The sequence below is a fragment of the Bombus vosnesenskii genome, unplaced genomic scaffold (genome assembly GCF_011952255.1).
Source record: "Bombus vosnesenskii isolate JDL3184/JDL3185 unplaced genomic scaffold, Bvos_JDL3184-5_v1.1 scf7180000013888, whole genome shotgun sequence".
NCBI lineage: Eukaryota > Metazoa > Arthropoda > Insecta > Hymenoptera > Apidae > Bombus > Bombus vosnesenskii.
The window spans coordinates 175,139-189,687 of NW_022883267.1; the positions used below are offsets into that span (position 1 = coordinate 175,139).

The 14,549-nt window shown below is 38.6% G+C and overlaps 1 protein-coding gene across 7 annotated transcripts in view; it reads left to right on the top strand.

Moving 5' to 3' along the window:
• LOC117239222 overlaps positions 1-14,549 on the top strand; it is a 52,933-nt gene that overhangs the window by 37,903 nt on the left and 481 nt on the right. For 5 of the 7 annotated variants that reach the window (XM_033504659.1, XM_033504661.1, XM_033504660.1 and 2 more), the window contains 10 exons: positions 7,795-7,982; positions 8,129-8,213; positions 8,549-8,691; positions 9,466-9,595; positions 10,202-11,230; positions 11,318-11,453; positions 11,851-11,960; positions 12,100-12,232; positions 12,309-12,386; positions 12,856-14,486. In XM_033504659.1, the coding sequence (XP_033360550.1) occupies positions 7,795-7,982; positions 8,129-8,213; positions 8,549-8,691; positions 9,466-9,595; positions 10,202-11,230; positions 11,318-11,453; positions 11,851-11,960; positions 12,100-12,232; positions 12,309-12,386; positions 12,856-14,428 (3,605 nt within the window). In that variant the 3' untranslated portion in view covers positions 14,429-14,486. Of the gene's footprint in view, positions 1-1,636; positions 1,918-7,794; positions 7,983-8,128; positions 8,214-8,548; positions 8,692-9,465; positions 9,596-10,201; positions 11,231-11,317; positions 11,454-11,850; positions 11,961-12,099; positions 12,233-12,308; positions 12,387-12,855; positions 14,487-14,549 lie in introns of all 7 variants that reach the window. The other 2 variants (XM_033504664.1, XM_033504666.1) reach the window with 2 other exon arrangements.

A 14,549-nucleotide genomic window follows, 5' to 3' on the forward strand; every position in this document is an offset into this window, starting at 1 on the left:
ATCCGCTTAAAATTAAGAAACACATGGAGCTGCAACTAAATTAAGGTAATAGAAAGAAATATCTAAACGACATTACGCAATCGCCACCGTGGTAATTACGATGATTGCGAGTATTAAATGCTCCCTGACAGTATTTCGCGCGACCAGCTAGAAAAAGGTAACAGCGATTAGTGCGATTCGACTAACCGTAACACGACACGCACATAAATTTCGCCTTTTTCTCTCTGTTCTTGATAAAACAGGTGAATAAATGTTTTCCAAATAAATATACTGCAGCTTAAACACTTCACCTTAGAAAATGATTATGTACATATCCTATGTATTATATAAAATATTTTGAAATTTCATTAGTATTTTAATGAGACACGACTGTCATCATCAAAATGATGTAACTTCAAACGAATTTTAAAATGTATATCGAAATTACAAGATATTTATTGCAGACATGATATATTAACATTTTTTTCATAAAAATATTTTTAATATAAATTTATTTAATATATTAAAAAAACAATATACAGCATCGTATACAGTGAATAATGAACATATATGATCTTGGTCAGAATCTTGACCAGATCTTGACTATAATCAGAACAATCGTATCTCGTAACAAGGCTAATAAAATTCCAAAACGTTCCGCATAATACAGATAATAAACCGATAAAGAGTATTCACATTCGTTCGAATATCTTCGGAAAGCCACGTACGTGGTGTCGTTAGTTTCCTGTGTTACGTACGTTGATCTGTCTTTTGATTTTTTTTTTTTTTCAACGAAAATGTTGTAGTGTAACGAAAACAAGAGTCGATGTAATTATCGATGACGACAATTGTAACGATAGCAGAGATAACCTGCTGACGATAGACACGTAAACAGATTACCATCTCCACCGAGAAACTTCAAAGTTCAGAGGATCGTCGTCGGACAACTATTCAAATGAGGGTTTAAAGGTTCTCGTTATATCTGTCGTTCGATCATATTCGCGCCGTGCATGTGTTCAGACGCACGCATGCAACGTCGTCTCAATTCGCGTATTAAATGTGTATACAGCTGTACAGTTGTCTGTAATCACGAATTGTCGATGGTATCAAATCATTTTCCAAGACGCTCTCCTTTACTTATTGCGAGAGAAGAATTTATTTATCGTCATCGAAGAGAAAGAAGGAAACAACCTGCTATTTTTAACGACTTAAGCAGCGTGTAATCGATTCGACGGATCGAAAGTGCGATTATCACGAGGAAATAGTAAAATAAAGCGTATCGCGCTGGAATTATGGAGAGTTCTTCGTGAGCCGAATTCAGCGCGTAATTTTTTCCTCAATAATGAGAAATCACCAACGGTTGTAAACAGCGGTGCACGGAGCTCGTGTGGTCTTCCGGTATTAGTCGATCATGAGAAAACGAGAAAGTTATAGTTGCCAGGAAATATATTCGACTAACGCGACGGAAGCGTTCTCTCTCGGATGATCGTCGAGATCTTGTCTTCTGTGTACCTGGGTGTCTCGCATAATTACGTAGAAATTGCGTGCTACAGAAAGAAGGCAACGCCGAAAGAACGTCGAACACGTCGGTACTTACAGTGCGTGGAATAAGTAGAAGTTTGCAAGAGTTCGTTGAATTTTGGAATTTTTTTTCTAGATCGTGATTTGTCAAATGGACAAATTGATCGTTTAAATCGGACGTCAGAGAGATTGAATGAAACGTGGAAATCAGAATATCGAGTGTTACCGGAGTACTACCTGTAATGATAAAACAGCGTTACGTCGAAAGTGCGAGGAAATCGTTTGCTAGCTTATCAGTCAGAGATACGATGTGAAACGCGTGATAAATGTTGCTGGAACTCACCGCGGAGATGCTGACACTGATCGGCGGCCTGATCGTCGCCTATTTCATCTACGTGCTGTTCACCGTAAGAAATGGTAAATATTACCAATTTTGTCTTAACTTGAAATTGAATAGTTAGTAAAAGGATGGTATTAGTAGAAGAAAGCAGTGGGAGTATGTTAATAGGTTGCGATTCAATTCACGTGAAATCTACTTCTTCACTTTCAATACGCAACTCTCTAACCGATAGAAAAGTGTTATTAAATGCCTCGGGATTTTTTTCGCTCCATTCTTAAGTTCTCTCAAACCAAACATTTACTTGATATACCAATGATATTTATCGATAACAAGTTGAACTCACGTGAGACGTGTGATTTCAATTTCTATACATATATGATAGTTTCGAAAGAAAAGTTATTAAACATCATAAAAAGTTGCCAATCGTGTTCCTGAATTTATATTTATGCAAATTCCTATCTTTATGGCCACTAAAAGGATAGAACTTGAAAACAAACATTTGTTTCGCCTACCGAGTATCATGTAGATGGATGTTTCATATATTTTTTCATGTTATGTATTCTACGCATTTTACCGCTTTTCGATTTCCCATAAATGCATATACATTCACAGTCTATTTGTCGGTAATTACGAATCGAGTTACGGACAAGTCGAGAAACTTTCGATAGAATGCAACTGATATAATCTTTTCCAATCTGTAGAACGTAGGATATGCAAAGTAGAGCGGTTATAAAATTTCGATCCAGTTTGCATTCGTGAAAGCAGCATCATCGGCACAGATTCGCCGCGGTTATTGCAAATTGTCACCGACCAACTATTCGCGTGTCCCTGGCACGGTTCCTCGATTGCACGTAATAATCTGTCACGAAGAGGATCTGCCTCCTCTCCTCTTTGACAATTTCGCAGGACATTCTGTAATAATATTTTACGATGTTTCGTAAAGGAAACATGAAGAGAAGCCGAGAAAAATCATCCTCCGACACATTTCGAAACAGGCGTTCGTTCTTCTTGATGGCTCGGCGCAGCCCATTGTTGTAATTTCTCTTTTTAAATAGATTTTATATCTATGTTGCGTGTGCCCGTATTGTCATCTTGGTAAGCGTAAATAACATAAAAGAATTTATTTAGTGTCCTTCTTGATGATTCGTTCTCCATTCAGTGTCGTAATTCTTTCTTTTAAATAAATACGCGTCTCGTTACAGAAATTCTATATTTATATTACGTGTATTTACACTGTCATGTCCGTACATGTAAATAATAGAGTTTGTGGAAAATTTATAGAAAAAATTTATTTAACATTCCTGACTTCTCGTTCTACTCTCATCGTTGTAGTTCTTTCTTCGTAAATTCCTCCGAGATAAATATCTTCTCTGTAAATAAATGTTCTACCTGCATTCTGCGTACTCACATAGTTGTCACATAGATAATATAGTTTACGAAAAAAAATTCCATACAATTTCTCGCTGGTGACAATCGGTGCGTTATTGTCACCGATTCGATTATTCGATTGCGATCGATTCAAAGGAACAACTGACAGAGCTGCCGCCACGATAACACGTCTTTCGTCTTCAATAAGGTCGCAAGATTATCACGAATAGTATCACCAGAGGAATCGTATGATTCTTCCATTTCGAGTAATTTTCTCTTGCTCGTCGAACCTCTTTACTCTCGATATTTTACTTTACTTTCGATATTTTTATCTCCAACGATTCAGGTTTATTCAACGACCTACAGATCACGAGGTCGAGCGTGATTTAGATTTAAAAATCCTTCGCAACTTGCTTGGTTCGCGTCTGTCGGAAAATATTTCATAATGGAATAGTAAAGAATATTTTTCTCGCATCTTCAAGATTAAATTCGAAAGTAATTATGGAAAAGTAACGAAGAAACCAGTCTTCCAAATCCCCGATTCCTCGCTGTTATGAAAAAGATGTGCGTGTTTATGCATTGACGTAAATCATAAAGATATAAACAATTTTTATGCACATATTATAATATTCAAGAGTAGGTATATAATGTTCGATATTCAAGAAGATATTCAAAGCGACATATTCATTACGTAATTTATAATATTTAAGCAAGCGAAACGAATCTTTATTCAGGTTCTATCTCTTCGTTTTGTTGTTCACATAAAATCGTCAACTTGCAGGAATATCCGTAATTTACTGATAAAACCCGAATATCAAAATTGAAAGGATTGCTGCAACAAGTAGATAGCCCAGCTTTTCAGTAATTTAAAGAAACCAATACGAGATTAATCAAGCCAAATTATTTTTTTATTCGTAGTATTATTATATACAATTACATACGTAGTATTATATACAATTAATATTCGTAGTAACTGCCGTACTTTTGAATATGAAACCTGTATTTTCTTTCGCTATTGATTATGAAATCTCAATTTTTCTTCCAACAAGTACAATTTAAATATTAGATTGCTAGAAACCTTTCGATTGCTATTCTCGTACAACCAATAGGCAACTCTATTATATCGTAATCTTATCAGTTAAGCTTAAAGTAGAAAACTTGATAATCTCTCTTAAACGAAATAATCATAATCAGCGAGTGTTTCGTTCTATTTTTGTGAGGAATTCTTAAACCATGCTTATGGTATTAAATTCATAATCTAAATCCGTCAATAACAAAGTCCAGAGACAAAGTCACGAAGCTCAAAGCACGAATATTGTCGTTTCGGGAAATATTAAATTAACAACCATGGAGGAGGCACGATTTCCCTGGATCGATCGCGTTGCACGTTAATTTGACACAGGGAGAAACCTTTCTGCGCCGCGATTACGCCCGTCCAGGTCGATAATCGCTATAATTTCGTTGCGTCAGACGCGTTTCGCGGTGTACACATTTTCGAATCGCGACTCGATTTCGCCGATTGTCGCGCGATTTCGTTTGCTCGACGTTTCACAAATCAGAAATGAAGCGTTACAAGCTGGGTGGAAACGATTTCGTTCCCTTTCGAAATTCCCTCCCGCTGACTCGCCCATTAGAAAGTTCGGAAAAACAAAGCGAACCGCCACGAATAATGGGCAGCGCGTTTCGCAAAAACACGAACGGTCGTAATCGATCATCGATACGATCATCCTTCGAAGGCAGCGCTCTTTTATATGCAGTTCTATCGCTGGCTGGACTACGTTTGCGTCAATTTATGAATATTACCGAGTGGATTGATTGAAAGTGTGAAGAAAAAGCGCTACGAAGGTCGTGGAGGAAAAAATCATCGATGGAGAAGTAATAGACAGGGGGACGGGTCTTTTTATGGTCTTCATCATCGATGACGTTTGCACTTTAACCTCTCAGAAGCCAAACCGATCGACTCAGCTTTTTATTAATTTCTTAATTGCGTTACGTAAACGCACGGCTAATACTTAATATGTGAAGAAACAAAACACTCGCATCCATACGCTTATTCGTTACAGCAAGATGTCACGATAACTGTATAATTGTAATAGTTGCAACATCGTCTTTTCTGTCTACTTTTAATTTATAGAATCGATCCAGCGTGGCTTTCGAATAACTCGTTCGACGAATCAAGAAAAATAAAATAAAGAGAAGAAAAAGGAAACACAGAGAAAGAACGTGTATTTATCGATGGAATTTCACTGCAGGATGATACTCGAGTAATGGGAAGAATGTAGCATTCGATTAATTAAGAGGCGATCACGCGCTATGGTGAGGCTAATGAATAGCCGCGGAAATTGTTGAACGAACCGGTGATAGTTAAGTAGGCAGAAAATAAATGTAGGCGACCTTCACCTTGTAGCGAGAGACCAGGGTTAGAAAGCCCATCGACCGTCGGAATCTGTGCGTTTGATACAGGGAAATACAGTTGGCGGAAAGTCTTTTTGCTCGTACAGGCCGATGCAAATCAGCCTGAGCGCTAAATTTAGACTTCAATCGCCGTTAATAAACCGCGAATGGAACTCAAGTAGAATCGTGCATTAATCATGAAACAACGAACAACCTGTCGTATTACTAATCCTCCATTAAACGCTTCTTTCAAGATTATCGCGTGGATGAATCACTGAAACGAACTTGAAGCAGTCCTCTAAACAATTAGAAAGTGTGAAGACGTAAAATAAAGCTAAACGAAGTATAAAGAGGTGAATAGTTAAAGGAAGATTGTTCAACGCCCATAATCCTCATAGTTTCGAAGAACTTTGATCGAACTTCTATCTTCAGCTTGTACAGAGGCTCACGAAGGTATTCGAATACCTGTAAGAACCTTTTGTTAACGTATTGAAGGTGTTACGTGAAACATTTTGAAATTTCGTTAGCAGTTTTATGAGGCTCGACTACCATGCTGATATTGATCAAGTTTCAAGGAAATCCGAAGATGTATTAAAAATTACACGGTATTTGGTACAAGTATAATTCACAGAAATGGCTATTTATTATACTAATTCTTTACCAAATGTATGTTTGCAATAAGTATCTTCCAATTTCTATGTACATCTTCGAACCAAGGATCTAAATTTATTAGCAATATAATGATCATAGTTGTGTCAGTGCTAATGAGATTTTAAACTGCGTGTTTCATAGAACACACGCAATTATGTGCGTAAAAGTTTTCTGTGCTGAGTGTTGAAATACTTTCGTGTATCTGTTAATAGAGCGAACAAGACATTAACTCGACCAATTGCAACTATCTAACCGGTTGAACAGATGCAGTATGGATCCTCTGTGCCTCTGAGTGAACGCGTCCCCGCTGTCACAGCTCGAAGTTTCCCGCGAAAAGAGTTCAGCAGGTCGTCCCCGTCGAATTTCTCTCGGTCGCGCGCACGCGGACAGGCAAAAGAAGAATGAGGAATAGCTGACAAGGCCGGGAACCGGTGAAATTACCTTGGCTTGTCGTTCGTACGCGGCCAAACGAGACGTTCATCGCTCGATCCATTACCAATACCGTAGCTACCGCGTCGATGAAAGTACGCCATCGTACCGCTTTTCTTGTCCTGCCTTGCTCGTTAACCCTTTCGCGTCATCTATTTCCTTTTCGATAAGGTTTCTCCTCAAATCGATTTTCAGAGATTTCTAATGTTCATAAATTATGATAATTTATAATCAGAGTTTTCTCTAATATTCGCACGTCTTGCTACATTTTTCCACATTCGCGTACGAACGTAGTGGATATTAAGGTTTATTAGAAGAATGGATTGATGAGCGTGGAGGGATGAATAGGCGATTTTCAAGAATTTGTTTCTGTCAGGAATTCTTTTGGCGATGACAGATATTGAAATGGTAATTTTAAGTTGAATGACTTCTTCGATAGTTTTGAAGAGTTCATATTGACGCGAGTATTTTTATCGTCCAACACTTTGTCACGCCGTAAGTAAACATGGGAAGATTCGGAAATTTCACGAACGGGAATATTTCAATTTAAAGTAGGACGCCTTTACCACGGCAATCTTCACGCGTTTAAAAAAATACCGAGAAGCTAGCGAGAAGCAAAATTTCACACAGAGACAAATACCTTTACTTGAACTAGAATAAACACAGTGCTACATCCATCACAAATTTCTTCAAATATTCGCAAAAATCTTTAGTACCTATCGAAACGAAGGATCCACCAGGATCTTACAATTTTACACTGGAACAAAGTCCACGTAACATCTACCACAAAATGTCCCCAAAAACGTCATAAATACATTACGCGTGCATATATTTCATAAATAAACTTATCGTAATCTTACAAAGTCACATTGAAACTCTATACAACATCTACCATAAGATTTTCCAAATGTGCCCAAAACTTTCGCAAGAAACCTATCAAGACCCAAAAAAAACTAAATACCTGAAAGAAAACGAAACGTCTGCCATAAAACCCTTTAAACATTCCCAAACACTTTCACAGGAAACTTATTCACAATCAACAAACTTAACAGCTAACAAATAAACCCTACTGTAACGTAGAACGCAAAAATCGATATTACAAAAATTCGCAGACAAACCAAACACGGATTCGCCAACGATGGCGCACACGGCGCTGCGCGAGATCGTGGAGCGTGCCGTGGAAGAAGCGAGGAAGTTGCCGGGCCTCGGTGGTTCCGGTGTGTCCGGAAGTGTTCCAGAGGCACGGAACGTCGTGGAGGACAGTTACGAGGATATACTCGCCACCGCGATACTCAACAAGGTTACAAATATTCATTTCTCGGAGTCTGATCTCTCTCGAGGGGGCATTCCCTCGAGGTGTTTGGGCTCCGTTCATGGAATTCCTGGTATTCGCTCGTGGATCGAGCGAGAGAGGATAAATCGATGAGCGAACGTTGGATTTTCTAGGTCATCGAGAAATTCCAAAAGGAACAGGTGGACGGCAATAGCAACGTTCTCCCAGGAAAACCAGTGTCCGCTAAGTGTGCGTTAAGTACGTTCCTTTGATCTTGTATGAAAAGAATAAATAAGAATAGAAGAAATAATTAAACACAAACGATGGATTTCGGGTTGTTTTTTGTGCAATTAGTATACAGGAAGATGTGGTTTTCATAAAATTAATGCTAACATTTAATGATATAGAAACATAATAATGGAGTATGTCACTATTGAGATTGAGATGTGGCATGATTAATTATAATCATCCATGTATATGGTATATTAGATGTACAACACGAGTCGGCAGTTCTAATGTTAAATGATTAAGCAAAGAAAATGTAGGAAAGAGGATGGAAGCAATTCAAAAGAGAATGCTTCTTCGTATTTCAGGCGAAAATGAGGCAGGTCTCGACGAAGGTGTAGAAGAAGGCTGTAGCAGCCTGGAACCACTGTCTCAGGATGATTGTAGCAGTGACTGCAGTGCGTCTTGCTCGAGACGCGTTAGAAACCAACCGGAGCCATTATCTCTCACGGTAAGCGATCCTTTTATGGCGAACGTCGCTTATGACCTTGACGGAACGTCGAAGAATTTGCGAAAGAAACGAGAACTCTTCCGAGGAAATATGTAGATACGACCCCTACTGAGTCTTTCGACTTGTATTGAGTATCTTGATTTCGAAACGATAGGAAAAGCTCATTGGAGTAACATGGCCAATATGAAAACTTTCCAGTAATTTGAATAAGCCAGCATAGCCCAACTCAAAATCAAACTTTTTAAATCACCTTTTTAAACAAGCCAAATGTTATAAATTCATAGTCGACCAATATTTGTAGTAACTTTTGCATTGTTTAATGTGAAGCCTATATCTATTTCTCTTGTCCAACGAACGTAGTTTAAATAAATAAATAAATAATTTAAATATCGAAACTTTGAACCACAGATTAACGAACTCGATTTGAAAACAATCACAGCAGCATAAATAACCATGAGAGCCAAGTAACGAGGACATGTCTGAATTTTAGATCTAGCACATGATATGAAAAATTACGATTGGAAAAATGAACCGTTTCGTGTAATTTCGCGACTAGGTTTGTAGGTTCTTGGGTGATTCTCGGTCGATAAGCGTGTTACTCGCGAATGATAAGCAACGGAAGTGGAACCGTTGTCCTACTTTGAAATACGCACGCCGGTCCCAACCAATAAGAGAAAAAAAAATGAAATAAACAAAACACGAAAAGCTATAAACAGACTTTATCGAGGTCGTTTCCTACGATTTATTAATGACACGTGTGTTTGATCGTTTCAGATAGAGGAAAGAATTGAGGAAGTGACGACAACTTATGCGTCCGACGAGGATCATAGGGAACACGACGTCTTGCCCATTAAGAACGCCCATCGAGTTCCGTTTCCTGAACTTGGAATGGACATTATCGATCGTAAGTGCTGCTTATCCACGTGTCGTTCATCCAATTCCATTGCTTATGTTTTATTGAAATTTTTATTCTTATGGTCGTTCACCTTTAGGAATTTGATACACACAGATAACAATGACATTTGCCTGTGTAATATTTCTGCTGATGGTGTAAAAGCGGTATAACACAATTGAGTTTGTCGTTGGATATTCCGATCAGTTGTATTAGGACGTTGCCAGTGGTTATTCAAATCGTGTTATATGTTAAAATCGAACTACAATTTATTGTAATTTATTGTAATTTAAAATTTGTGGCGGCAGTGAAAATACGTGTGAAAGACGAGTAACTGAGGAACAAGCGAATTGTTCGCGTTAGACCGATAGCGAGTGAGCAGCAATTCGGAGAAAGCACGAGTGGACTAGAATGTGTGGTGCAACGTAAGAAGACAACAATCGTTAAAAAACGTGGTAATAAGTAGAAGACGAGAGGTCTTGTGCGAAAAGAAATGTTGTAGCGAGCAGTATCTAGAATTATTCTTTATATTATTTTATTATACGCTTGATGAAACCTGAAATCCAACATTAGTCCCATTGTTATTATTTTCTAATTACCTAATTTTTATTACCATAGCTTGTCAAGAATCGGAGGACAGTCAAGACGATCCAGATACGACGACCACGCACATAGGTTTAGTTTCTCCGATCGAATCGTGGGAAGAGAATTGGCTGTTCCAAAAGAAGAGAGTTCAAAGCCAGGCTGACCCTGTGGCCATGTTGGTGCCTAATCCTAGCGCCGATTTCAAGGCTTTAATCGGTGACAAGGACGCGGAAGACACATCCGATTTGTCCGAGTGTTCATCGGCACAGTCAGACGAAGAGATAGAAAAAGAATTAATGGAAGCCATAAGCAGTGTCGTGCCACGATCTCCGAAGAAAAAGGAGTTCGAGAATGGTCTGGACTACTTGAATTCGTCAGACGACTTTTCGTTGAAGGTGGATGATACGAATTCATTTTCCAATGGCGGATACGTATACGTATCTGACGAGGAAAAGACTGACTGTAGACGCGTGAAAGACCAAAGGAAAGCAGAGAAACAGAGGGAAAAAGAAGAAGATTATAAACAAAGTGTAAAGGGAAACGAAGAAGTGAAAGCCAAAGAGATTAAGGAGAAGGAAGTGAAAAGAAAATTGGAGAGAGTCGAAACTGAGGATGAGAAACCTGTTTCAGAATCAATAAATGTAATTAGCAACGGCTTGAAGAAGGTAGGAATGGAGCGACAGAAAACGAACGAGGTATCCGAAGAGGATAAAATAAGAAATTTAATCAACGGGGACGATTTCATTAAAGTAGATCGATCGGCGAAGAAAAGTGAATCGGATAATCTATCGAATTCTGTTAATTCGAAGCCTTTGACGGTTATTCTGCCCGATGAAAGCGAGCTAAACGTGCCAAAGACACCGACACCCACGCCGACGAGGATTTCCATGGAAATTAGTCTGGGAAATCCTCACAGCGAGAAAACGTACATCTCGCAGGAGAAGATCGTTCTGAATTCCTTGGAATGCGCGAAGAAAAAACTGATGGCCGTCAATGACGACAGTGTGGAAGCATTCGAAGACGAGGAAACGATGTTTGCTCAGCAAAAAGTCGACTTTCATGGTAAATATTTTAGCAACGTAGTCACCTGTTGTAAGAGTTTATGAGCTTATGATTGCCACTCATTTCACTTTTGTTCGTGAACATTAGCCGAAGATATTCAACAGGAAAGCGAATACACCGAACATTACGATATCGCGACTCAGAGACATTTGGATAGCTTGACGAAGTCCGAATCATTCGAGTCTTCGCCATTAACGAATGCCTCGATAGAGGATGACGAAAGGTAATATCAATACCAGTATTATCATTTGTAACCACTACGACTCTTCATCTAGTATTGAATGACGATAAAACATTTAACTCAGCTCGTTTATCTTTATTAATTTCACTTATGAACTTTCACTTATGATAGCCTTCGAGAGGCTTTAAAATATATTCACCGAGCTTAAAATGAACATTATAACTTTTGACAAAATTATCTTTTCTTGTAAATGAACGAAAAAGAAATTTTTAACGGAATATAAAAGAGTAAAATTCGAGATTTCTCGATTGTCTCGCGTCGAAAGTATCGAAACTAGGTTCGTTTCGTAACGTCACCGTTCAACGGTCTGCGGAGCGCCGTAAAGAACTTTCTTCTTACCGATGATACTATAACAATCTTTCAATATTCCACTGTGCAGTAAGTGCCGACAGGCTGTGGCGTTTGCCAAAGCCGAATCGGCTTCGCATCTGTCCCTGCAGAACAAGGATGCGGAGGAAGAGGGTCGGCTAAGTACTCCTCCGAGACCAGGTGATCAATTTTTAACAGTTTTATTTTTTTTACAATCTCAATCCTCGTCGTAATTTTTTAGAAATTCAGAGTCAACGTATTTGTCGATATAATTAAAGACGTTGTTTCAAATGTTACTTGTTTGCGATAAAAAAAATAGGTACAATTGCTGAACGCGAGCACAAAAAGTGGGAAAATGCACCACCTATCGAGAACAACCCCTATAGCCAGGAAAACATTCAAAAGAGGCTTTTGGAGAGGCAGTACTCTAGAAGATCGTCAGACATCCCTGGGTAAGATTTATAATAATCTTATCTTCATATGCGAATTTAATAAGACTAATATTCTACGGGTAATATTTTCCTTCAGAATTCACACCGAATTGCCAAAGAGCAACGGTGCGGATATGGATGTCGTGCTGGCGCCCCATGAACCGGATATCAAAAGGTGATATTCGAAATTATGTGAAAAAGATCTACAGATATCTAAATTTTCATCTTTCATCCAAAATTAGAAACTAACTTAACCTTTCAATAATAACTGTCTGTAATAGATAGACGCCGTATATAATAGCATAACATATGAATGCAATAGGAATTCAAAGTTTTATTCTGTACGTGAAATTTCCAGAAACTACGAATATTTTGTTTCGCAAATAAAATACGAATAAAGAAATCTATGATAAATAGAGATCATATATCGGGCAATCCATCGCACAATGAAGCTTTATCCGATGTACAAAATTTCTAAAACACGCAAATACATACTCGTAGTTCAAAGAAAAAAGAATCCTTTAGGAGGGATCTTCCTGCATGAAATCAATAATATTGACAGAATTATCGGGATTTAACAATTTTTAACCCATCAAGAAATGGTTAATGAACTAGCTAATTATATAAATGCCTGGAATGCGTAGGTTCGGCAGGGACTATTACATCAACGATTCAAGAGCGTCGGGTAACGAGAAAGGGAGAAGATCGACGGCGTCGACCTCGAGCAGACCGAGCAGCTCGTTGTCTCAACGATCAAGTTCCAACGGAATGGCGGACCAGGATCAACAGGTGAGTTTCCAGCTCGAAAAGTTCGAGGAGGCTTCCCTGCGTGGCAGCCTTTCTAGATGGACCTATCGCGATCCGTACTCCAGTCCGCAATTTGCCATCAACCCTCTTCTACGTTTGGAACTCGATGTATCAACAGAACCAACTGATCGTGATCACGAAAAAATCAACGGCTCTAACGAAAACTCTACGGGAAACGATGTTCCAAACGGTATAGGATATTCGAAAAATATGACAAAGAATAAAGAACATATTGACAAGTACGAAGCGATCGTAGAGAAGGAAACTAAATATTTTGATATCGATGGGCAAGATGTTAAATCTCTTGGCACTGACAATGATATTTTAAAACTTATGTCGAGTGACTTTTCGCAAAAAGTCGCTTATAATCCGCTCTACGAACCCGAGAAAAGTATCCTGAAGTCAGATGACTCAGGAATGTTCTCGGTCGATATGAACCCCATGGAGGATAATAAGAAGCAAAGTGAGGAGTTTTGGAGACTATGGATCAATAACAATCAGGATCATACGAGAAACGATCAGATTCTGTCGTTCAATGGAAGGAGGTACTGGAACCTTAATGGCTACAAGTATCACACATTCGGAGGAATAAAGAACTCTCTTGATAAAAGCGTGGAAGATTCTGACGCGGAGGATAACTTGAAAATGGAGACACGTGACGACGAGCCCTTCGATATCACGGATTTCAGTAAATTCAAGTTTCAGACGTTTGGCGGTATAAAGAAGGGCAAGAAGATCGACGGTAAAGGAATTCCCATGTATAGAAAAATGATATTAAGATCGTGTATAAGGAATTGTAAAAATACCAAAGGAATGAGGTCGTCTCAAAGCGATTCTGCCTTACAGCGCATGAATGGAATAAATAATGCGTCGAACGAAAAAATCGATCAGGAGTCTGATAGACAGAGCGATTACGAAAGTGACAGTCCCGAGGAGAGAGATACGATGAAGTACCTTAATATAAATACGAAGAGAAAGCGCAATAACAAGTTCTACAAGAAACGAATTAAGACGGTGTTTTCGTCGTATAGATCGTCCTCGGACGAATCCTGGCAAGACGAAGATGTTCAATCGCCTGACAAACAGATAATGCGAAAATGTCTAAGGGACACGCCCAAGAAAATCAAATTACGACCGAATCCGGATAACGATTCTAATTACTTTTTCAATACGTCCAGGAGGAAGGTGTTCAACGATAGTTTGAGAAGAGTTCGATCGCAGAAACGATTGTCGGACGATAGCGAAAGTTTGAAGTTGGAGCCACCTATCGTGCCGGAGATGGTCGAAAAAACTTTCGAAACTTTAAAAGATCTTCGAAGCAAAGGGAAGAAAAAGAAGAGCAAAAGTTCCGAATCGAACAACCAAAAAAAGACTGGTGTGAGGTGTTTGACCGATCTGACGATATGGTGAAAATAGTTACTTAAATTGGCTCCCGTTGGGGAATTTAAACTGTTTCACGCGTATAGAAGTTGATACTTCTTTTTTTAAAAAAATACCTTTTTTTATTTTATCGTATATAGTGCCATATTGT